Source organism: Mobula hypostoma, chromosome 8 (assembly GCF_963921235.1).
Source record: "Mobula hypostoma chromosome 8, sMobHyp1.1, whole genome shotgun sequence".
NCBI classification, from domain to species: Eukaryota; Metazoa; Chordata; class Chondrichthyes; order Myliobatiformes; family Myliobatidae; genus Mobula; species Mobula hypostoma.
Window position 1 is genome coordinate 4,873,707 of NC_086104.1, and position 26,314 is coordinate 4,900,020.

At 44.0% G+C, this 26,314-nt stretch overlaps 1 protein-coding gene across 1 annotated transcript; it reads right to left on the reverse strand.

Moving 5' to 3' along the window:
• Nucleotides 1–875: 875 nt before the first annotated feature.
• On the reverse strand, nt 876–25,029 carry LOC134350042 (T-cell-specific guanine nucleotide triphosphate-binding protein 2-like). Its single transcript, XM_063054954.1, has 2 exons — nt 24,928–25,029; nt 876–4,050 (listed from the first exon to the last, which is right to left on the reverse strand). Exon 2 carries the CDS (start codon nt 4,042–4,044, stop codon nt 2,827–2,829), a length of 1,218 nt encoding a protein of 405 aa, XP_062911024.1. The 5' UTR covers nt 4,045–4,050; nt 24,928–25,029; the 3' UTR covers nt 876–2,826.
• Nucleotides 25,030–26,314: the final 1,285 nt, after the last annotated feature.

Consider the following 26,314-nt stretch of genomic DNA (forward strand, 5'->3'; position numbering starts at 1 on the left):
TTCGCGTGGGGGAGATCCCCTCTTAACAATCCGTCTAAGGCTCGGTGCTGATACTCCAGAGTGCGGCTATACCACTTTATAGTCTATAACTCCTACTCCCCATTAATCTTGTGCCGTGTCTCTCTGCACCCACTTCAAAGTCCTGACCTTCGCGTGGGGGATTTCCCCTTTTAACAACCGGTTTAAGGCAGGGTGCTGAGACAGGAAAATTGTCACAAGTATACCCCAAAACGTATTTACAGCATCCGGTTGGATTGCAGATGTGAGTCACTTCCTCTGTGTTTGGCCAAACGTCTGCTCTGCCCTGTGTTGATCAATTTACTGCGCTACACGCCCCGGCCCCTTACGCCAGTTAGAATGGTTATCAGCTCCAAAATGTGATAGGTTACTGCCACTAACCCGCTGACCAATTTGCTGTAACACACTCAAAGAAAATGTAATAGATCACTACCAAAGATCCGCTGCCCAATTTGTTAGCACCGGCCGGCTTTAATACACACAATACTTCGTCGGGCACTGTAACCCCTTACCTTACCTTACCTTATACTTCGTTGGGGACTCTAGACCCTCTTTTAACCTGTGGTACTCGGACGATCTTCAACTCAGGTTTCGGAAGGAGTCCATCAGTGGATTACCCGCCAGACGAGGGGATCGTCAAGGTGGACAATTAATAAGAGAGGTCAAGGTAAATCTTACCTTGTGGGCCCACCTGTCTCAGATCACCACCACTGAGTCAACCGCTGACACCGCCTCACGAGACCCTCGTTTTTGGGTTCCTGGCTTTGGCTCGCCAAATTGTCGTACTGGCGCTTACCGATGCAAAGACAAATTACCACAAAAACACTAACACACGTAATTCTTTTTCAAACGTTTATTCTTTACTCTTAGCATGCTATGGGCTAAGTTACAGACTGATCTCCCAAAAGAGCCAGTCCAGACACTGCCCACGAATTACACAATTCTCCACAATTTATAACATTGATCAGGTAGCAGGAAATCTTACGGTTACAAGTTTAGCTAATATTAGAATCATTTCAATCACATGCTAAGATACAATTAGATGTAAAATAATCATTGGTCAGCTAGATATAATTATTTTAAGCCAAAGCTAGCCCATCAGTTCCTCATTCGGACCCTTCCCCTTTTCTCCAGAACATTCTAGCCCCTGCACAATACTTCCCATATTTAGCTATACCTTGAGCTGCTTCGGCAAGATCAGATGGTTCCTTATTTGAGCCTTTGCCTATCTTTAGAGAACAATGACTAGTACGTCACTGGTTGCTCGGTAAAGCTTCTCTTTGACTGTCCAAAACAGTAAGCTAAGGTGCTCACAAGGTGATTGATCATTAATTAATCATTGTTCTTAGTCTATACCCCTATTTACCTACCCCTTCACACCATCAATGCGAGTTCTATACAAATCCCCAAGCAGTAGTAATGTTCTGGCCTACAAATTACAATGGGAAATAGGAAATGCATGCCAGAAGTACAATAATATGATAGTAAGAGGGATCGGTCAGGAAAATCAGGTTGGTGCTTGATCTTAAAAGGGTGAATTTGTAGAATGTCTACAAGATGGTGTTTCATAGCAGCTCATGGTTGAGCCCAGTAGGGGATCTCCTACTGTTGATTGGGTGTTAAAGATTTCAGGAAGGACTAGATGGGCCGAAGAACCTGTTTTTATGCTCTGCTACTCTTTGCATCTACGACTCTGTGACTATGTATTGTATTTTGGGCCAGTAATGCTGCCACCTGCTGTGCAGTAAAACCTCTGTGTTGTTACCCTGCCCTCTCTCCCCTGATACACTGAGTTACCTGGTTGCACTGGGGACCGGGATTCGTGAAGGTGAATGGAATTCATCGCTGTTCACAAAGAATGAGCACTGACCGAGAGGCAGTTGCTTGCTTCTGTCAGATCTTTCAATCACAATTCAAAAGTACATCGAGATATTACAGAAGAAGAAAACAAACATAAGCTGGACTATGATGAAGGGAGTGTGCACACTACTTGTCAGATTTAGCTACTGCGTCGATACTTGGACTCAATAACACAGGAGATTGAATTTAAATTCCAGCAGGGCTGAGGAAATTAAATTCATTGAGCTGAATGATTCGACATTGAAGCTGGGAACACTGACATGAATCCATATCTTACTGGACCCGGCACTGAATAGGGGGAAGGATGTAATCATTGCCAACCTACTGTCGCTGGAACTGGTCATTGGTAGGTGGACCAACAAACCCTCCAGTTCTGATGAAGTGTCACTGCCTGAAACATCGACTGTTTATTCTTTTCCATAGATGCTGCCTGACGTGTTGAGTTCCTTCAGCATTTTGTGTGTGTTGCTTTGGATTTTCAGCATATGCAGAATTTCTCATATTTGTGACATTAAACATCTACACCAGGATGACTGAATCTAAATTAAATTGTGAGGCAATCTGATGCAAAATGCTGCAGATGCTGGAAATCTGAAATAAACTCGGAACAGGTGGGTTGTTCACTGGGTCAGGAAGTGACAATGGAGAAACAGCTCCCGGAAATGATGGTAACAGGAATAGCCCTCATTATAGGGGTAACGGGAAACACTTGGACTCAAGCCGTGCAAGGATTAACAGGAGTCCTGATGGATTGTTTATTGCCCTCCATTGATGCTGCCTGACCTGCTGAGTTCCTGCTGTTTGTTGCTCATGATTTCCAGTACCTGCAGAATCTCTTGTCCAGGTGGGGTTGGGGTGTCAGAAAAACCTTGACTTCGGGTGATAGATATCAGGATGATTTGGCAATCCCTCCAGGATAGAGTAAGCGGGACACTCTGATAACAGCCCTCAAATACCGATGCCTTCAGAGGAAGCGGCTGCCTTGGCATTCTGCAGCACAATTTTAGCTGTCTCCACCATTGTATCCAGCGAATTGTTCAGCATCATGAGAGTCACTGCAAAGGATGATGTTGCCCCAAAGATAGAGCCCAGAATGGGGACAAAGTCCAGGATGGGCTCAGCAATTGTCAGAGCCACTGCCACGGTGCTTCTCTGGATCAACAGCACTACCTGCTCACGTGTGATCTCTCCGAACACCCAGTTGTGCTCTGTACCTCTCCGCAGATCTGCTACACTGGTCCCCACCCTCTGGGCCAGTCTGCGAAGAGATGCTTCATCCAGACCAAGGTTCGATCTCATGAACACGATACCGGAGATAATGAGCGTCAAGTCACAGGCAAGAGACAAACCCGGAATGGGAACTACACCGATACCCCCCGATATGGCAGACAGCATCTGGATGAATGGCCGCAGAGCTTTATGTTTTCGCTCTATAGCAGCTTTAGATGTGTTGGGGAGAGCTGTGATGAATAGATTCTTCTGTATCTCCAAGAGATTGGATGCCACAGCCTCCCTAAATTCAGGAAAATCAAACTCATCAAGGTTAAAGGCGGAATAGAGGAAAACGGAAGTATTTTGTATCCCTGCTGCCTGCAGTGAGGAGATGCAATACTCTCTCACTTTCCGGAACATATCCTCCTGGTTGTAATCCTTCTTGCGGCTTTCTGCCCTGACAGTCTCGTCGATCTTAGAGCGCACCAGGTAGAAAGGTTTGCCCGCCTTCTTCAGTGCTTCAGCCAGTAACTTGTCATTCTCCGTGAACCGAGCAGCAGTGACAATGATGCCCAAATCATACTGGGAAAAGTCGGTTTTCTTCATGAAATTTTTCATCGGAAACCTTGGTGTATTCAATCCAGGGAAGTCACAGTACTGAACGGTAGGAAGGGTGGGATGGCGGTAACGTGTTATTTCCATGGTGGTCTCTGTGCTGCCGGTTGGGGCAGCCCCTTCCTCATACTCATCCAAACCAAGCAGAGCATTGATCAGGGTCGACTTGCCCGATCCTGACTCACCCATCACCGCAATCTGGATCTGTACATTTTCGAACTGCTTGGATTTTCTCTCGATGGCCAATTGCAGACCCGTCTCTCCTGCATGTTGATAGGCAGACACCAGGTCCTTCACATCCTTGGTGCTGTAATACAGGTTGGATAGAACACCAGACATTTCCCACTGAAAGAGGAAAACATGTTAATTATGTTGGAGAAGGGCATCGTCCGGGAATTGCAAAAAATCCTGTTTGAACGAGCCAAATGAATTTACATCAACTTGTGGCATGTGTGAGAGGGTGGCAATGATGGTTTGTTTTTCTATTTGGAGGGTGGAGACTACTGGTGATTAACAGGTCTCCTGCATTTTTAAATTTATATTAATAATTTGGATTAGAATATTAATTCTATGTTTAGTCAATTTAGATAGATAGATTGATAGATATACTTTATTAATCTCGAGGGAAATTTGGCAATTTGTGGAAGATAACAATGTTGGTGGTACAGTGGACGGTGGAGAAGGTTGTCTGAGATTACAGCAAGATGCAGATCACTTGGGGAGTTTGGGCGAAGATTGGTTGTTGGAATTTATCTCAGACGTGTGCAAAGTCAGTAATTTCAGAAACGTAAGTTGTGCAGGCCAAATACAGCATCGGTGTCATGGGTAGACAGGGCAGTGACGTAGAGCTTTGAAGCAACATACACAAAATACTGGAGGAAATCAGAATGCCAAGCAGCATCTATAACAGTCAACATTTCAGGCCACGTCCCTTCATCTCAACTGGAAAGAAAGAGGAAATGTCAGAATGGAGAGAGGAAGAAGTACAAGGTTTTAGGTGATAGGTGAAACCAGGAGAGGGGGAGGGGATGACACAAAGACCTGGATAGTTGATTAGTGAAAAGATAAAGGGGTGGTGAAGAGGGAATATGATAGGAGGGAACAGAAGACCATTGAAGAAAGAGAAGGAGAAGGAGACCAAAGGAGGTGATGGGCAGGGAAGGAGATAAGGAGAGAGTGAGAAACAGGAATAGAGAGAATTGAATGCAGGGGGTAGAGATACAATTACTGGAAGTTCAGGAAATCAATGTTCATGCCATCAGGTTGGAGGCTACCCAGATGGAATATAAAGTGTTGCTCCTCCAACCTGAGTGTGACCTCATCACGGCAGTGGAGAAGGCCATGGGCTGATATGTTGGAATGGGAATGGGAAGTAGATTTGAAATGGGTACTTTCAATTCTATTTTCAATTTCACCCATCTTTGAGGATGGAACAAAAAACACAGATGAAAGACCAGTGGATGTCATGTATATGGATTTCAGTAAGGCATTTGACAAAGTTCTCCATGCGAGGCATATTCAGAAAGTAAGGAGGCATGGGATCAAAACAGACCTTGCTTTGTGGATCCAGTACTGGCTTGCCCACAGAAGGAAAAGTGTGGTTATAGATGGTTCATATTCTGCCTGAAGGTTGGTGGCCAGTGGTGTGCCTGAGGGATCGGTTCCGAGACTCCTTCTCTTCATGAATTTTAGAAATGACTTGGATGAGTAAGTGGAGGGATGGGTTAGTGAGTTTGCTGGTGACACAATGGTTGGAGATGTTGTGGATAGTCTGGAGAGTTGTCAAAAGTTACAGCACAACATCAATAGTCTGCAGAACTGGGCTGAGATGTAGGAGGTGGAGTTCAACACAGATAAGTGTGAAGTGGTTCATTTTGGTAGGTCAAATTTGAAGACAGAATATAGTATTAATGGTAAGATTCTTGGCAGTGTGGAGGATCAGAGAGATCTTGGAGCGCGTATCCATATGACACTCAAGGTTCCTGTGCAGGTTGACAGTGTTGTTAAGAAGGTTTGTGGCATGTTGGCCTTCATCAACCATGGGATAGAGTTCAAGGGCCATGCGGTAATGTTACAATTATATAAGACCTTGGTCAGACCCCACTTGGAATACTATGATCAGTTCTGGTCACCTCACTACAGTAAGGATGTGGATACTATAGAAAGAGTGCAGAGGAGATTTACAAGAATATTGCCTGGATTGGAGAGTGCACCTTCTGAGAATAAGTCGAGTGAATTTGGCCTTTTCTCCTTGGAGTGACAGAGGACAAGGAGTGACCTGATAGAGGTGTGTAAGATGATGAGAGACATTGGTCGTGTGGATAGCCAGAGGCTTTTTCCCAGGGCTGAAATCACTAACATGAGGGGGCATAGTTTTAAGGTGCTTGGAAATAGATACCAAGGGGATGTCAGGGGTAAGTTTTTTACACAGTGAGTGGTGGATAGTTGGAATGCACTGCCCGCAACAGCGGTAGAGGCAGATACAATAGGGTCTTTTAAGGGACTCTTATAATATGTCGAGGAACCAACTAGAGAGCAGGCTATTCTGGACTGGGTTTTGAGCAATGAGGAAGGGTTAATTAGCAATCATGTCGTGAGAGGCCCCTTGGGTAAGAGTGACCATAATATGGTGGAATTCTTCATTAAGATGGAGAGTGACATAGTTAATTCAGAAACAAAGGTTCTGAACTTAAAGAGGGGTAACTTTGAAGGTATGAGATGTGAATTAGCTAAGATAGACTGGCAAATGACACTTAAAGGATTGACGGTGGATATGCAATGGCAAGCATTTAAAGGTTGCATGGATGAACTACAACAATTGTTCATCCCAGTTTGGCAAAAGAATAAATCAAGGAAGGTAGTGCACCCGTGGCTGACAAGAGAAATTAGGGATAGTATCAATTCCAAAGAAAAAGCATACAAATTAGCCAGAGAAAGTGGCTCACCTGAGGAATGGGAGAAATTCAGAGTTCAGCAGAGGAGGACAAAGGGCTTAATTAGGAAGGGGAAAAAAGATTATGAGAGAAAACTGGCAGGGAACATAAAAACGGACTGTAAAAGCTTTTATAGATATGTAAAAAGGAAAAGACTGGTAAAGACAAATGTAGGTCCCCTGCAGACAGAAACAGGTGAATTGATTATGGGGAGCAAGGACATGGCAGACCAATTGAATAATTACTTTGGTTCTGTCTTCACTAAGGAGGACATAATTAATCTTCCAGAAATAGTAAGGGACAGAGGGTCCAGTGAGATGGAGGAACTGAGCGAAATACATGTTAGTAGGGAAGTGGTGTTAGGTAAATTGAAGGGATTGAAGGCAGATAAATCCCCAGGGCCAGATGGTCTGCATCCTAGAGTGCTTAAGGAAGTAGCCCAAGAAATAGTGGATGCATTAGTAATAATTTTTCAACCCAACTCGTTAGATTCTGGACTAGTTCCTGAGGATTGAAGGGTGGCTAATGTAACCCCAATTTTTAAAAAAGGAGGGAGAGAGAAACCGGGGAATTATAGACCGGTTAGCCTGACGTCGGTGGTGGGGAAACTACTGGAGTCAGTTATCAAGGATGTGATAACAGCACCAGTTGGAAAGCGGTGAAATGATCGGACAAAGTCAGCATGGATTTGTGAAAGGAAAATCATGTCTGACGAATCTCATAGAATTTTTTGAGGATGTAACTAGTAGAGTGGATAGGGGAGAACCAGTGGATGTGGTATATTTGGATTTTCAAAAGGCTTTTGACAAGGTCCCACACAGGAGATTAGTGTGCAAACTTAAAGCACACGGTATTGGGGGTAAGGTATTGGTGTGGGTGGAGAATTGGTTAGCAGACAGGAAGCAAAGAGTGGGAATAAACGGGACCTTTTCAGAATGGCAGGCGGTGACTAGTGGGGTACCGCAAGGCTCAGTGCTGGGACCCCAGTTGTTTACAATATATATTAATGACTTGGATGAGGGAATTAAATGCAGCATCTCCAAGTTTGCAGATGACACGAAGCTGGGTGGCAGTGTTAGCTGTGAGGAGGATGCTACGAGGATGCAGGGTGACTTGGATAGGTTGGGTGAGTGGGCAAATTCATGGCAGATGCAATTTAATGTGGATAAATGTGAAGTTATCCACTTTGGTGGCAAAAATAGGAAAACAGATTATTATCTGAATGGTGGCCGATTAGGAAAAGGGGAGGTGCAACGAGACCTGGGTGTCATTATACACCAGTCATTGAAAGTGGGCATGCAGGTACAGCAGGCGGTGAAAAAGGCGAATGGTATGCTGGCATTTATAGCGAGATGATTCGAGTACAGGAGCAGGGAGGTACTACTGCAGTTGTACAAGGCCTTGGTGAGACCACACCTGGAGTATTGTGTGCAGTTTTGGTCCCCTAATCTGAGGAAAGACATCTTTGCCATAGAGGGAGTACAAAGAAGGTTCACCAGATTGATTCCTGGGATGGCAGGACTTTCATATGAAGAAAGACTGGATGAACTGGGTTTGTACTCGTTGGAATTTAGAAGATTGAGGGGGGATCTGATTGAAACGTATAAGATCCTAAAGGGATTGGACAGGCTAGATGCAGGAAGATTGTTCCCGATGTTGGGGAAGTCCAGAACGAGGGGCCACAGTTTGAGGATAGAGGGGAAGCCTTTTAGGACCGAGATTAGGAAAAACTTCTTCACACAGAGAGTGGTGAATCTGTGGAATTCTCTGCCACAGCAAACTGTTGAGGCCAGTTCATTGGCTATATTTAAGAGGGAGTTAGATATGGTCCTTGTGGCTACGGGGGTCCGGCGGTATGGAGGGAAGGCTGGGGCGGGGTTTTGAGGTGGATGATCAGCCATGATCATAATAAATGGCGGTGCAGGCTCGAAGGGCCGAATGGCCTACTCCTGCACCTATTTTCTATGTTTCTATGTTTCTATAAGTACATGGAGCTTAGAAAGATAGAGGGAAATGCAGTCTGGTAATTCTAGGCAGTTTCTAGAGTAGATTACACGGTCAGCAGAACATTGTGGGACAACGTGCTTGTAATGTGCTGTAGATTTCTAAGTTCTATGTTCTACTTCAATAAAACGTACCATTCCAACACAAGGTTTGTACTCTCAAAATTTCACTGTTGAAGTCTTCTGACTTGCCAGAAACGAGACTGTCCCAATGCACACTTGCCAGATCAATTCTGATACCATCTCCAATTTAGAATCTCAAGCCAGGGACAAGACCTATCTTTTTCCATATTTACTTGAAACTGATGCCACTGTGATCACTAGATGCAAAGTGTTTCCCCAATACAAACTTCTGTCACTTGCCCTGTCTCACTGGCTAATCGCAGATCCAGTATCGAGCACTCGCTCATTGGGACTTCTATGTACTGATTAAAGAACACATTTGAGAAACTCCATCCCATATAGTCATTTGTCAGTATGGGTGTCCTTCAATATGTGGAAAGTCAAAATCACTTACTGTCACAATCTTCTGTTTTTTGCAACAATTTGCGATCTCTTTACACATCTGTTCCTCTAAACTCCTTTGACTGCTGAGTGGTCTGTAATATAGCCCTATTAATGTGGTCATTCTTTTCTTATTTCTCAGTTCCACCAATTACACTTCAATAGATGAGCTCTCCAGTCTGTTCCGACAGACCATTTTTGTGACATTTTCTCTGCTTGGTAACGCCACCCCCCCTCCTTGACCCCCTCCCAATCTGTCATGTCTAAACAATGGAACCCCAGAAGATTGAGCTGCCAGTCCTGCTCCCCTGCAACAGTCTCACTAATGTCTACAACATCACAACTCCAGGTGTTGACCCATGTCCTGAGCTCATCTGTCTCTCTTACGATACTGCCGATATAAGATGCTCTATATCACAGACGCAAGCCACTCAGCCAAACTAATCCGAACAGAACTATTGTTCTGCCAATGTCATTGATCCGAAAGCAGCCAATAGACCTCGACACCTCCACCATCTGTGTACTCACTCAAATCCCCTTAAATGTTGACTTTGAAGTTGCATTCACTATTTCCACTGACAGCGAGTTCCACACTCTCATCACCCTTAACGTTTCACTGTTCACTCTTAAACTCCAATCTCACCCAAACTCTGTGAAAAAGCCTGCTTGCATTTACCTTACCTCGACACCTGTCATGTCCTAATTCACATCTTTACTGCTATGCTGTAGGTATTTCATTTAACAGTTCTGTACGAGTATCTGTTCTGCTTTCAGCCTGTTTGGGTTATGTTGAAGATAAGGGATGATGAGGAATAAGTGTCATCCAGTTAGGATGGTGGAACTGGGGGGGAGGTTTTTTTGGTGAGGGAGACTAAGGTTAGTCTTGGGGCTTTTGTTCGGCAGGAGATGAAGAGAGAAGACACTGGGGAGAACTGGTCGTAGGATATGACACGGTGGGAGACCCATTTCTTCGAGATGGATTGCGAGTGACATTTGGAAACTTGTGTGTGCTTTACAAACGAGTGACAGAGAGGTTGAAAATGAGCTACAACTTGTGCACATTTGACTGTTTAATTAGAATGGACACTTATTGTTTTTTTCTTTCTTTTCTTTACTAACCCTTTAGTTAGTAAGTTTCATAAATATAATTCTTTTAATCATGTGCAACTATTTCTGGCTTGTCTGGGTTATCTGGGTTGAAGTCTACCTGCCACATCTCAGCCTAGTTCTGCATTCTATGAATTGCCCGCTGTAAACTTTGACAATCCTCCAGACTATCCACAACACCCCCAACCTTTGTGTTACCAGACGGAAGCAAATTGCATAACATCCACACCAGCGGGGGTTTGGAATGGGGGAGTCATTTCAATCACATGGGTTTAGCAGGACCAGAGTGAGTCTTCCCCAGACTTACACAGCCAAGGAGGCCAGTGTGGTTTCACACTATATAACTTTGTATCAGATCTCTTATCATCATCCTGTGCTCCAGGGAATAAAGTCCTAACCTGCTCAAACCTTTCCTGTAACTCAGGTCTTCAAGACTGAGCCACATCCTTGTAAACTTGCTCTCTATTCTTTCAATTTTATTTACATCTTTTCTGTAGTTAGGCAATCATACTTATACACAATACTCCAAATATAGTCTCACCCATTTTTTCACTACTTCAACATAACGTCCTAATTGCTATACTCAGATTTATGAAGACCAATGTGCCATATGCTCTCTTTACGATCCTGTCTAACGGTACCTGTGATACCATATTCAATGAATTATGGAGCCTTATTACCAGATTCCTCTGATCTACCACACTATTCACTGCCCTAGCATTCTCTGTGCAAATCTTACCCTGGTTCACCTTCCCAAAGTACAACACCTCACACTTGTCTGCATTAAATTCCATCTGATATTTTCAACCTATTTATCCAGATGGTCAGGTGCTTCAATACGCTTCCTCACTGTCCACTTTGACCCCAGTCTTGGAATCATCCAAAAATTTGCTGATGCAGTTTCCCACATTACCAACCAGATATTTTATATGGATGATAAATAATATAGAAGTGAGCACTGATCCTTGCTGCACAACACTAGCTACAGGCCTCTCATAGAGAGCTCACTGGTATCTGCCACAAAGCAAATATATACTGTAATGAAATCTATTACCTGATCCTGAATGCCAAGTGACTGAATCTTTCTGACCAAACTCCCATGAGAGGCCTTGTTGAAGGTCTTACTAGAATCCATTTAGACTATATCCTTCATCAACTTTCCTGGTAGCCTCTTTGAAAACAATCGATAAGCTTTGTTACATGTGACCTACCACACAAAAAGGGATCTGGACCATCTCTGAAAAGTCTCTGTCTATCTAATGTCTGTCAGGTGGAGGGGAAATGCACAGCCAATGCAGAACATACCTGTAGCCGATCCCCTCAATAATAATTATATAACTTTAGATACTGTTGAAGGGGACTACCTAAAGGGCAGAGCCATAGTGACCAGATCTGTGGCACTGAGCTAATGCTGTGCCTCAGAAGAGCAGAGAGATGAAGAGGACGACTGCGTTGATAGAGATTCCTTAGTCAGTGGAACAGAGATGAGGTTCTGTAGGCATGAGAGAGACGCCCGGATGATAAGTTGCCTCCCTGGTATCAGAATCAGGGATGTCTCAAATCGTGCCCGTGACATTCTCAAGGGTGAGAGTGAGCAGTCAGTAGTCTTTATATATATAAGTATGTATAAAAGATTTTAGGATTTTAGAGAGCTAGGTAGAAAGCTGAGAAACAGGAATTCCAGGATAGTAATCTCTGGGTTGCAATCTGCACCATGTGCCAGTGAGGGTAAGAAGAGGATGAGTTAGCTGCTGTAAGCATGGCTGAGGAACTGGTGCAGGAGGCAGGGGTTCAGATTTATGGATCATTGAAATCGCTTCAGGAAAGGTATTACCTGTATAAAGGGGATGGGTTATACCTGAACCCAAGGGTTCAATATCCTTGCGGGTAGGTTGGCTGGAATTGTTTGTGTGGGTTTAAATTAATTTGGCAGAGCTATGCGAACTGAAGTGATGTTGAAGAAAAGGTAATTAGTTTACAAACAGAGGCAATGCTTAGTGAGACTCCTCGCAAGATGAGGCTGATGACAGCACAAAATTTCGGTCAACAGGATGGGTTGCAAAGTAAAAGGCGGACAAAATCGAAAATAGTGACTACAGGACAAAAGGCGTTATATTTGAATGTGTTCAGTATATGGAATAAGGTCTATGAATTTAAAACACAGTTGTGGATTGGCAAGTATGATGTTGCAGCTATCACTGAACAATTAATGTGGTTGTCCATTTCTTATTCCTTAGTTGCACCCATATGAGCTCAGTAGATGAGTTCTGTCTGTCCGGTCTGAGGACAGGGGGACATTGTCTGTGACTAGTAATGCCTCTCTTCCCTCTTTCATATTCCCCCTCTATTTTATCCCTGCTGCATCAATCTGCCAGTCAACCTGCTCAAAGGAAATTCTGACCTGTTCTTGTACCGCATTGCTCCACATATTATCTTCTTAATCTGACACAGACAGCAGCAGCTCACCCAGAATGAAACCAGTTCCTTTGTTAATTTTATTGCAGATTGGATAACGGGGAAGTTCACACAACTGGCAAAAATGTTCCATGTGCTGCTTCCAGCTCCAGGACCATTGGTAACACCAGAGTGCTGGCACTGCGCAAAATGAAACTGGTTCAGGGAGACAGATCACAGGGGTCAAGAACAGAACAGGGAAGGGAGAGGTCCACAGTGAATGACTCACTATGGGGGATTGCTTTACAGGGTTGATCTTGATGCAGAAGGAGAGACCCACAGCAAAGATCACGGCACAGAGAGAAGTGTGCAGATGCCAGAACTTGGAAGATTATACAGTTTAATATTTGGCCAAGGAGTTGATGTAAGATGGAGGGTAGAAGCAGTATCGTAGGAAGGGCGGATAACAGTGCAGCAGAAGAAGTAGCTGGTTTAGAACCAGAGGCAATGTGTAGTCAGGAGAGGCAGTTAGGGCAAAATTGCAGTCAATGGCATTAATTGCTACATAAAAGGAGGGAAAAATTTGAATGCATGCAGTGTATGGAATAAGGCAGATGAACTTACAGCACAGTTGCCGATTGGCAGGTATGATGCTGTAGGCATCACTGAATCATGATTGAAAGAAGATTATAGCTGGGAGTTTAATGTCCAAGGATACACATTGTATCGAAAGGACAGGCAGGAAGGCAAAGGGAGCAATGTTCCTCTGTTGGTAAAAAATGAAGTCAATTCATTAGCAAGAGGTGACATAGAGTCAGATGGTGACGAGAGGATCAGATAACCCGGATTGGGTGTTGTGCAATGAAACAGAATTTATTAGAGACCCAAAGGTGAAATAACCCTTAGGGGCAAGTGATCATAATATGATCAAATTCACCGTGAAATTTGAAAATAAATAGATAAATTCAGATGTATTAGTATTACAGTGGAGTTAAGCGAATTACAGAGGCGTGAGAGAGCTAATGACTACAATTGATTGGGAAAGAACACTGACATAGCAGCAGTGGCTGAAATTTCTAGAAGCATTTCAGAAGGCACAGGATACATACATCTCAAAGAGGAGGAAATAAAAGGAGGAGGACATAACTGTGGCTAACAAGAGATGTCAAAACCAACATAAAAGCCAAAGAGAGGGCATATAATAGAGCAAAAAATGGTGGGAAGTTAGAGGATTGGGAAGCTTTCAAAAACCAACAGAAAGCAACTAAAAAGTCATGAAGAAAGTAAATATGGAATATGAAAGTAAGCTACTAAAGAATTAAAGAGGATCCCAAAAATTTCTTCAGATACATAAAGTGTAAAATAGAGGTGAGAGTAGATATTGGACTGCTTGAAGACTGAAATGGGTGAATTTATTATGGGGAACAAAGGAATGGCAGATGAGTTGAATAAGTACTTTGGATCTGTCTTCACTTGGGAAGACACTAACAATCTCCCAGATGTAATAGTGGCTGGAGGACCGAGGGTAACGGAGGAACTGAAGGAAATTCACATGAGGCAAAAAATGGTGTTGGATAGACTGATGGACCTGAAGGCTTATAAATCCCCAGGGCCTGATGGTCTGCATGCCAGGGTACTTAAATATGTGGCTCTAGAAATCGTGGATGCATTGGTAATTATTTTCCAATGTTCTATACATTCAGGATCAGTTCCTGTGGATTGGAGGGTAGCTAATGTTATTCAACTTTTTACGAAAGGAGGGAGAGAGAAAACGGTGAATTACAGACCAGATAGCCTGACATCAGTGGTGGGGAAGATGCTGGAGTCAATTATAAAAGATGAAATAGCAGCACATTCGGATAGCAGTAACAGATCGGTCCAAGTCAGCATGGGTGTATGAAGGGGAAATCATGCTTGACTAATCACAAGGAATTTTTTGAATCACAAGGAGTATGTAACTATGAAAATGGACAAGGGAGAGCCAGTGGATGTAGTGTACCTGGACTTTCAGAAAGCCTTTGATAAGGTCCCACAAAGGAGATTAGTGGGTAAAATTGGAGCACATGGTATTGGGGGTCGGGTACTGACATGGATAGAAAATTGGTTGGCAGACAGGAAACAAAGAGTAGGGTTTAACGGGTCCCTTTCAGAATGGCAGGCAGTGACTAGTAGGGCACCGGAATGCACAGTGCTGGGACAGCAGCTATTTACAATATACGTTTGTACACTAATGATTTAGAGGAATGGATTAAAAGTAACTAACATTAGCAGATTTTCAGATGACACAAAGCTGGGTGGCAGTGTGAAATGTGAGGAGGATGTTATGAGAATGCAGGGTGACTTGGACAGGTTGGGTGAGTGGGCAGATGCATGGCAGATGCAGTTTAATGTGGATAAATGTGATGTTATCCACTTTGGTGTGTGACGGGGTACTGAATTACCCCTGTGAACTGTGTTTGATTACCCCTATGAACTGTGCTTTTGAAAAGAGAGAGAGAGAGTTATTTAACACCAGCATCTTGCGTTTAAAGAGAGAGAGAGAGAGAGAGGGGAAGATTGCTTTGCGATGGTTCTATGAACCCCTAAGGTTCATATTTCCTGTTGACTGTCATTTCAAGGCATGAGGAAGAACCTTTGGATTTCTGCTGAGTTGGGAGAGAGAGAGGGCAGAGAGCAGCTCGTACGTCGCTATGATGACCGAGGGTGGCGTTATGTGATGGACAATCGATGTTATGATTTCTCTGAAGGTTGTTTATACTTTCCAAGGACATGGCCTGCTTGTATTTCTACATAGATAGAGAAGGAAGGAGTTGTTTGAATGACAGTTGATACTCAGTAAGGGAAGATAAATAGAAGGTCAGATGATAGACCTCAGGCACATATTTTTGGACACTGAATGAGCTTTGTTGTGCCCACAGAAAAAGTGGGTTTTTGGAGGATCGATCAGGCGGATTGATCAGCGGCTCTTGCAGTGAGATAAGGGAATTGATCGGTGGGGGGTTGTCCATGTCCAACCCTTGCCTGGGTTGATGACTCCACCAGAGAAAAACGGTCCCCTTTGTTGAAGTCACAGTCGGTGACTTCTAAAAGATTTCGGAGGACAACGGGAAGATCGACGGCATCAGCTCATCTGAAGACTCAAATCTCTCTCTCTCTCTCTCTCCATCACACACTCAATACCAAGAACTGAACTGAACTTTACTCATTATCGTAAGATTATCTATTTACCCCTTGACTTGAAGAAGCCTGGTTTTCATATATATTCCACACTTACTTACATATAATCATTGCAAACCTATTTGATTTATCTGCATTTATATTACTGTATTGCGTAGTTTATAATAAATATTATTAGTTAATAGCAATACCGGACTCCAACGTGTTTTCTATTTCTGCTGGTTCTTTATCCCGTCATGGGGTATGTGACAGGTGATAAGAACAGGAAGGCAGATTACTATCTGAATGGTGTCAAGTTAGGAAAAGTAGAAGTACAGCGAGATCTAGGTGTCCTTGTTCATCAGTCACTGGAAGTAAGTATGCAGGTACAGCAGGCAGTGAAGAAAGCTAATGGCATGTTGGCCTTCATAACAAGGGGAGTTGAGTATAGGAGCAAAGAGGACCTTCTGCTGCTGTACAGGGCCCTGGTGAGACCACACCTGGAGTATTGTGTACAGGTTTTGTCTCCAAATTTGAGGAATGACATGCTTGCTATAGAGGGAGTGCAGTGAAGGTTCACGAGGTTAATTCCCGGGATGGCAGGACTGTCATATGTTGAAAGATTGGAGCGACTGGGCTTGTATACACTAGAATTTCAAAGAATGAGAGCGCATCTGATTGAAACATATAAGATTATTAAGGGATTGGACACGCTAGATTCAGGAAACATGTTCCTGATGTTAGGGGAGTCCAGAACCAGAGGTCACAGTTTAAGAATAAGGGGTAGGCCATTTAGAATGGAGTTGAGGAAAAACTTTTCATCCAGAGAGTTGTGGATTTGTGGAATGCTCTGCCTCAGAAGGCAGTGGAGGCCAATTCTCTGGATGCTTTCAAGAAAGAGTTAGATGGAGTTCTTAAAGATAGTGGAGTCAAGGGATACGGGGAGAAGGCAGGAATGGGGTACTGATTGTGGATGATCAGCTGTGAACACAGTGAATGGTGGTGTTGGCTTGAATGACCAAATAGCCTACGCCTGCACCTATTGTCTGTTGCCTTTTGCTGGAAAATGATAAGATACTAATGGGGGGGGGGTGGGGGCAATAAAATGGTAGATGAACTGAATGTGTGTGAAGTTCTCATAACCAAAGAGAAAGTTCTTGGAAAATTGAAAGATCTGAATGTAGATAAGTCACCTTCACCATAAGGTGTACACTACAGAGTTATGAAAGCTGTGGTTGGGGAGATCATGGGGGCATTAGAAATGAGCTTTTAAGAATCACTAGATTCTGGAATGGTTCCAGAAGTCTGGATAACTGTAAATGTCACCCCTTCAAAATGGGAGAGAGGTATAAAAAAAAAGAAAACTACAGGCCTGTTAGTTTGACCTCAGTGGTTGGGAAGATGTTGGAGTTGATTAGTAAGGATGAGGTCTTAGGGTACTTGGAGGCACGTGATAAAATAGGTGACAGTCAGCATCATTTTCTCAAGAAACTTCTTGCCAGACAAATCTGTTGTAATTCTTTGAAGAAATAACAAGCAGAATCGACAAAGGAGAATCCGTTGATTTTGTGTACTTGAATTTTCAGAAGGCATTTGATAAGTTGCCACACATGAGGCTGCATAACAAGCTATGAATCCATGGTAATACAAGAAAGACTCTAGCATTGATTGGCAGGAGGCTAAGAGTGGGAATAAAGGTAGCCTTCTCTGCCTGGCTGCCGGTGACCTGTGGTGTTCCACAGGGATGCGTGTTGGGACCGATACTTTCCACAATTTATGTCAATAATGTAGATGATAGAATTGATCGCTTTATTGGAAGCTTGGAAGGTTTGAAGGCAATATGAAGATGGGCAGAGTGACAGTTAGCTTTGAGGAAGTAGAGGAACTACAGAAGGACAGACGGATTAGGAGAATGGGCAAAGTAGTCTCAGATGGGATACAATGTTGGGAAGTGTTTGGTTATGCACTTTGGTAGAGGAAATGGTTAAGTATTTGCAAAATGCAGCAAAAATACAAAAAGCTGAGTCACAAAGGGACTTGAGAGTCCTTGTGTAGGATTCTCTAAAGGTTAATATGCTGCTTCTGGTGAGGAAGGCAAATGCAATGTTAGCAATCTTTTCAAGAGGACTAGAATATAAAAAGCAAGGATGGAATCATGAAACTTTATAACACACTGGTGAGGCCTCACTTGGAGTATTGAGAGCAGGATTGTGTCCCTCATCTTAGAAAGGTTTTGCTGAAACTGGAGAGGGTTCAAAGGTGTTTCACGAAAATGATTCCAGGATTGAGTGGCTTGTCAAATGAAGAGACTTTGGTGACTCTGGGCCTGTGTTCCTTAGAGTTCAGAAGAATGAGGAGAGACCTCATTGAAATCTATCACATGGTGAAAGGCCTTGATAGAGAGGATATGGAGAGTATGTTTCAGATGGTGTTAGAGTCTAAGACCAGAGGAGACAGTCTCAGAATACAGGGGCATCATTTTAGAACAGAGATGAGAAGGAATTTATTTTGCCAGAGAGTGGTGAGTCTGTGGAATTCACTGAAACAGACAGCTGTGGAGGTCAAGACTTTATTTATATTTAAGGCAGAGCTTGATAGATTCATGATTGGTCAGGGCTTGAATGGATATGGGGAGAAGGGAGGGGACTTGGGCTGAGAATAAATTTGGATCGGCCATGATGAAATGCAGAGCAGACTTGATGGACCAAATAGCCAGTTCTGTTCCTATACTTATGGTCTTAGATGGATGTAGGGGTCCCTAAATACTCCATATCTAGTAATTTTCTGAACTTAGCAAATGTTAGTCATTTTGAGAATATTCAAACACCTCTCTAGAATTGGTACAGCTATCAACATTTTCCCAGCCGTGGAGGGGTGAGCATTCCATGGACAGTGTCACCACAGTTGGGTCTACCGATCAGTTCCAACAACTGTGACGGGGTCCACTGCAGTGTTAATGTAACTGAGCGAGCTGAGTCCAGATCTTCATCTTGCGGCCTTTTGAATCCATGTTGTTGATGATAAGACCAAAAGACCATAAGACATAGGAGCAGAATTAGGCCATCTGGCCCATTGCATCTGTTCTGCTAATCAATCATGACTGATTTTTTTTCTATCTCTTCCTCACCCCATTTCCGGCCTTCTCCTCGTAACCTTTGATGCCATGTCTAATCAAGAACCTATCAATCTCTGCCTTAAATACACCTAATGACCTGGCCTCCACAGCTACATGTGGCAACAAATTCCACAAATTCACCACCACTTGGCTAAAGAAATTTTTCCACATCTCTGTTTTGAAAGGGCGCCACTCTATCCAGAGGCTGTGCCCTTTTGTCCTAGACTCTCCCAGCATGGGAATCATCCTTTCCATATCTATTCTGTCTAGGCCTTTCAACATTTGAAAGGTTTCAATGAGATCTCCCTCATCCTTCTGAATTTCAGCGAGTACACACACAGAGCCATCAAATGTTCCTCGTGCGATAACCCTTTCACTCCTGGAATCATCCATCCTTGTGAACCTCTCTGCCAGCACATCTTTTCAAAGATGAGGGGCACACGCCTGTTCACAATATTCAAGGTGAAGCCGCACCAGCGCCTTTTGAATCCTCAGTATCACATCCTTGCTCTTATATTCTAGACCTCTTGAAATGATGCCAACATTGAGTCCCACTGACTCAACCTGCAAGATAACCTTCAGGGTGTTCTGCACATGGACTCCCAAGTCCCTTGGCATCTCAGAGTCCTAGATTTTGTCTCCGTTTAGAAAGTAGTCTGCACATTTATTTCTACTACCAAAGTGCATGACCATGCATTTTCCAACATTGTATTTCATTTGTCACTTTTTTGTCCATTCTTCTAATCTGTCTAAGTCTGTCTGCATCCTAACTGTTTCCTCAACACCACCTGCCCCTCCACCAATCTTTGTATCATCTGCAAACTTGGCAACAAAGCCATCTGTTCTATCATCTACTGTATATCATTGATATACAGCATAAAAAGAAGTGGTCCCAAAACCGACCCCTGTGTAACACCACTAGTCACTGGCAGCCAACCAGAAAAGGATCCTCTTATTCCCACTCGCTGCCTCCTACCAGTCAGCCAATGCTCTAAACATGTTAGTATCTTTCCTGTAATAACATGGGCTCTTAACTTGGTAAGCAGCCTCATGTGTGGCATCTTGTCAAAGGCCTTCTGGAAGCCATATATACAACATCCACTGCATCCCCTTTATCTATCCTACTTCTAATCTCCTCAAAGAATTCCAACAGGCTCGTCAAGCAGGATCTTCCCTGAAGGAAACCATGCTGAATTTGTACTTGTCACAACCACTGATTCGGCAGTGCAGTAGATACGGCAATTGCGCATGTGAATGTGCAAGTGTCAGATAATTATTCTTGCATTGTGATAATATTTAACTCCATACTTGTCATCGTAGTGATTGTCGAGACTTGGACACAGCACAACAATGCTTCACTACCTGTTTGCATTTGGCCTTGCCTGAGAATTTAGACTGTTAAGTCAACTGACTCTGAAGACTTGTGGTATTCGTTTTATATTTAGTTGTTCGTTTCAGCCACAGCGTAGGTGTCGTTCACCATTTGAGAGTTTTAGTTAATGGCCCTGTTTAGCCTAGCATTTGTTGTTTTATTTCCCTTTAACACTGTTCGCATTAAAGTCTGTGAACTATTGACCCGCTTCAGTGTCTCTCACTCCACACTTGGGCCAGATCTGAACCTGGTGACAGCAAGTCTCTAACACACAACGATGGACCCAGCAGAAAGAGAACAGCAGATCCAGGAACAACATTCCCGCAAGGCTGATCGGCTCTGTCAACAGGTACAGCTATTCAAGCCAGGAGAGTTGGTCTGGTTTGCATCAGTGGATCTTCCCATGAAAGTCGAGAGAGAGAAATTGGTACCGCACTTCATGGGACCGTTTGTAGTGGAAAAGGCTGTCAGCACGGTGTCCTATAGATTGAGTCTACCAACGTCACTGAAGATCCACCCAGTATTCAATGTTTACCAGCTCAAGCCGGTGACTACACCTCCCCTGGCCCCAGTGACCACACCTCCCCCACCTGGTAGATGGTTCATAGTCATAGTCGTACTTTATTGTCTATACGGTGCAGCGCCACCTGGCATCTCACCGGATTTGTGGCAAGGTCCAGTACCTTGTGGACTGGGAGGTGTATGGTCCAGAAGAATGTTCTTGCATCACGGCGAAGGACATTTTGGACAAATTCCTGATCTGGAACTTCCAGCAGACACAGGTCTGTGGCACCTCTAGGGCTGTGCCTGGAGAGGGGGCCCTGTCACAACTACGGATTCGGCAACACAGTGGATATGGCAATTTTGCTTGTGAATATGCACGTGTCAGCTAATTATTGTTTCATTGCTATAGTATTTAGCTCCATCTCTGTTGTCGTAGTGATTGTCGAGACTTGGACACAGCACAGAAGAGCTTCGCTGCCAGTTTGCATTTGGCTTTGCCTGGGAAGTTGGACTGTTGAGTCAACTGACTCTGAAGACTAGCAGTATTTGCTTAATATTTAGATGTTCTTTTCAGCCGCAGTGTAGGCTTCATTTTCCAATTGACAGTTTTAGTTAATGACCTGCTTGGCCTTGATTTTATTGTTTTATTTTCCCTTTGACACTGTTTGCATTAAAGTTTTTGAACTATCGACACACTTCAGTGTGTCTCACTCCGCACTTGGGCCATATCCGAACCTGGTGACAGTACTATCTTGTCCTGTGTCATCAAGTACTCCATCAACTCACCTTTGAAGTTCACTCCAACATCTTGATCCCAGATTCAATATTCCATTTACAGCTCTTTTCACACTCTCACCTCTTGGTGTGAAGAATTCTCTCCTCAGATTCCCTTAAAATATTTTGCATTTTATCCTAACCTATGACCTCTAATTCTAATCTCACCCAAACAGAGGGGCAAATCAAACAAGCATTTGCCCTTCCTAATTCTGTTGGATCATCCCTCAGTCTGCTGTGCTCCAGGCAATTAACTCCTAACCTTTTCAACTTTGCCTGTAAGCCAGGTCCTGAAGTCCTGCCAAAATCATTGTAAAATTTCTCTACACTCTTTCGAACTTATTGATGTCCTTCCTGTAGGCAGATCTGTCCGCTCCATCGGTGTATTTTTTCATCTTACGCAACTCTGTCAAATCTCCTCCCGTCCTCCCTCGCTCCAAAGAAAAACAACCCTATTTTGCTCAGACTTTTCACGCAGGGCATGTCCAGGGAGCATCCTGGTATTTTTACCCGTGCCCTCTCAAAACCTTACACATCCATCCGAAAAAGGATGGCGGTCGAAACTGAACACAATACTGCAATGTGGTGTGATAAGAGAAAACTGATCTCATGTCACGCCCCCGACTGTTGGGCGCTGTGACTCACGTAGCCCCCTCTCTCAAACTTATCACCCAGACAAGTCACCTGATCGTGTGTCCCAGTAACCCCAACATATTCACTGGGAGCGCAGACCATGCCGGAGGGTGACACGGCGAGACGAACGGGCATAATTTCACCAATCCAAGGAGTGGGGAATATCGGGGGACAAGGACAGAAGCCACAAAGATCTCCCAAACTGGGAAGAACGGTGATTGATGGATCTCCAGCCTTTGACAGGGGTCTGTAGAGGACGACATGGGGCATGGGGCAATTAGAGGTCCACAGGATTTGTCGCAGATAGCTCATCAGCTTGAAAATGTCGGACAACATTTGGCGCTTGTGAAAGTTGCTGAAAATCTAGTACAAACAAAAGGTGGTATATGCTGAATTGTTGCACAGTGATCTTAATCCAAAACGAAACTAAATCTACGCACTCTCCGAATAACAGTTGAATTACCCCAAAACACACCACTGCGTGTTGGGCGCTGTCACACCGCAACTGAAATACCCCCAAATTCATCCACACAGATCGACCGCCTTACCGTTAGTCTCAGGTGAACTCCAAGAAAAAGCAACTCATTCGTTACACAATATGTTCCCAGACTGAGCAATGACAATTCACGCACTGCCCAGTCTAATTTGAAATAGATCTCAGCTCGGGGCTCCGCCCAACAGAGGGAGACAGACCGCGGCTACACTTAGTAGAAACATAGAAACATAGAAAATAGGTGCAGGAGTAGGCCATTCGGCCCTTCGAGCCTGCACCGCCATTTATTATGATCATGGCTGATCATCCAACTCAGAACCCAGCCTTCCCTCCATACCCCCTGACCCCTGTAGCCACAAGGGCCATATCTAACTCCCTCTTAAACATAGCCAATGAACTGGCCTCAACAGTTTGCTGTGGCAGAGAATTCCACAGATTCACCACTCTCTGTGTGAAGAAGTTTTTCCTAATCTCGGTCCTAAAAGGCTTCCCCTCTATCCTCAAACTGTGACCCCTCGTTCTGGACTTCCCCAACATCGGGAACAATCTTCCCGCATCTAGCCTGTCCAATCCCTTTAGGATCTTATATGTTTCAATCAGATCCCCCCTCAATCTTCTAAATTCCAATGAGTACAAGCCCAGTTCATCCAGTCTTTCTTCATATGAAAGACCTGCCATCCCAGGAATCAATCTGGTGAACCTTCTTTGTACTCTCTCTATGGCAAAGATGTCTTTCCTCAGATTAGGGGACCAAAACTGCACACAATACTCCAGGTGTGGTCTCACCAAGGCCTTGTACAACTGCAGTAGTACCTCCCTGCTCCTGTACTCGAATCCTCTCGCTATAAATGCCAGCATACCGTTCGCCTTTTTCACCGCCTGCTGTACCTGCATGCCCACTTTCAATGACTGGTGTATAATGACACCCAGGTCTCGTTGCACCTCCCCTTTTCCTAATCGGCCACCATTCAGATAATAATCTGTTTTCCTATTTTTGCCACCAAAGTGGATAACTTCACATTTATCCACATTAAATTGCATCTGCCATAAGTTTGCCCACTCACCCAACCTATCCAAGTCACCCTGCATCCTCTTAGCATCCTCCTCACTGCTAACACTGCCACCCAGCTTCGTGTCATCCGCAAACTTGGAGATGCTGCATTTAATTCCCTCATCCAAGTCATTAATATATATTGTAAACAACTGGGGTCCCAGCACTGAGCCTTGCGGTACCCCACCAGTCACCGCCTGCCATTCTGAAAAGGTCCTGTTTATTCCCACTCTTTGCTTCCTGTCTGCTAACCAATTCTCCACCCACACCAATACCTTACCCCCAATACCGTGTGCTTTAAGTTTGCACACTAATCTCCTGTGTGGGACCTTGTCAAAAGCCTTTTGAAAATCCAAATATACCACATCCACTGGTTCTCCCCTATCCACTCTACTAGTTACATCCTCAAAAAATTCTATGAGATTCGTCAGACATGATTTTCCTTTCAGAAATCCATGCTGACTTTGTCCGATCATTTCACCGCTTTCCAAATGTGCTGTTATCACATCCTTGATAACTGACTCCAGCAGTTTCCCCACCACCGATGTTAGGCTAACCGGCCTATAATTCCCCGGTTTCTCTCTTAATTTTACTTCTCTGAGTAAAATTAACTCAGAGGTCAGAATCAAGGTGAAAAACTGATCAAACAGGGGAGCTTCCGGCACTGGGAGAGCTGCACAGTGCCGACCCTATACAGGGAGAGAGGTGTTCGTAGGTCCCCTTTCTAAAGTCAGTGAACTCCACCCCCCCCCCCAGAGCTTTTTTTCCCAAAACCACTGCATTCAAGAATTTGATTCTTGATACGGCGACGTCCCAGTTTCCAGATGGAATTCCCCTAGCTCTCACAGGGAGCCATACCATTGCTTCTGGAATTGGGAGCGGAGACCCTGCAAGATCCGTTCACTGAATTGTTTCACTAGATCATTATTTCAACATCGAAAGAAGTCCGGGCCACCGGGGGAGTAGAAGGTGGTGGGGGTGGGAACAAGTGCAGGACAAACAAGGGAACAGACAGACGGAGCTGTCAGAAAGCTCAAGGCCTTGGCTAAGTAGTCCTTCAGAGAAGACCCATCTGACGGTGCACGGGGTCAGTCCGATATATCACGGCAGCTTGGAGCTTTGGATAAATTTTGGGACAATTCGGTAAAGTGTTCCGAAACTGGTGCAGGTATAAACAATTTACCTGGGAGGAGTTTCCTGCAGTGTCAGTGTGGGACAGAGAATGAAGCCGGAGTGTTGTTCACCGCTCTCAGTCCGGAATGAAACTAACTCTGGACACTCCCTAAGATTTATATGGGTTAATTTAGGACACGCCCAGCAATCCACAAACATTTCGTTGCATATTAACCCCAATGGACAGTTCAGCTACTGTCTGGTCTAACTTGAAATACATCTCAGATCGTCACTCTCACCTTCAGAGTAAGGAGGGGAACGGCTGCACTGTAGCATCCCTAGGGGCAAACAAAGGGGAACAACAGAACCGGCAAGAACTAACAGGCAGAATGGGAAAAGGAGACGGCGGACGTTGTCTATTTGGATTTTTAGAAAGCCCTTGACAAGGTGGCGCACATGAGGATACTAAACACAATAAGTGTCCATGTTTTTACAGAAAACACACTGACATGGATAGAAAATTGGCTGACAGACAGGAGTAAAAGTGGGTGTGTGGGGAGGAAATGGGCCGTTTTTGGTTGACTGCGGTGTCCCGTGGGGGTTGGTGTGGAGACTGCTTCTTTTCACTCCCTACATCAAAATGCCATTCCTACATTAGCATGTCACCTCTACATTACAGTGTCACTCCTACATTACAGTCCCCCTCTTACATTACCGAGCTACCCCTACATTACAGTGTCATTTCTACATTACAGTCTCAGTCTTACATTACCGAGCAAACCCTACATTACATTGTCACTCCTTGACGTGGAAACTTGACCTTAGTCAGGTGAAAAGAATACTCGACTCCTAAGCCTCACTTCGGGACCTTTATTTTACTTGGTACCAAGGAGAGAGAGGGCTAGTCTCCACCAGCTCCCGACTCCACTCTCCTGTCACAATAATGTCCTTTTATACTGTTCAGCATAGTAACAGCAGCCTTATTATAATATATCCAATCACTGTATAGATATATTACCACACTCTGACAATATGTTACCATACACTGCAAAAGAACTTGGAGTGAGAGGAGCAGTTACAAGTTAAACTATCTTGCAGGGATCAGCACGTTAGTTTCTGTTTCTGTGGTCGCAGCAGATAACCCACACCTTATCTCGCAAGAGTTATCACATCGTGTTTTCTATTTGCACACAAGGGACTTTGCTTTGCAGTGTTCATTGCCCTGAGTCACGTAGCTAATTAACCCTTTTCCTCAACACTCCTACATTACAGAGTCACCCCTTATGACACCATGACTCTCCGACATTAAGGTGCCACCCCTACATTACCATGTCACTCCTATATTTACATATATATACAAAATATCTTTATAACAAATTCAGTGCTATATATACAAAACAGTGACTAACAATTAACGCAAACACGAGGAAATCTGCAGATGCTGGAAATTCAAGCAA

What these genes read in the sequence shown, in the direction of transcription:
- LOC134350042 (XM_063054954.1), bottom strand. Translation starts at nt 4,044, where the DNA reads ATGTCTGGTGTTCTATCCAACCTGTATTACAGCACCAAGGATGTGAAG.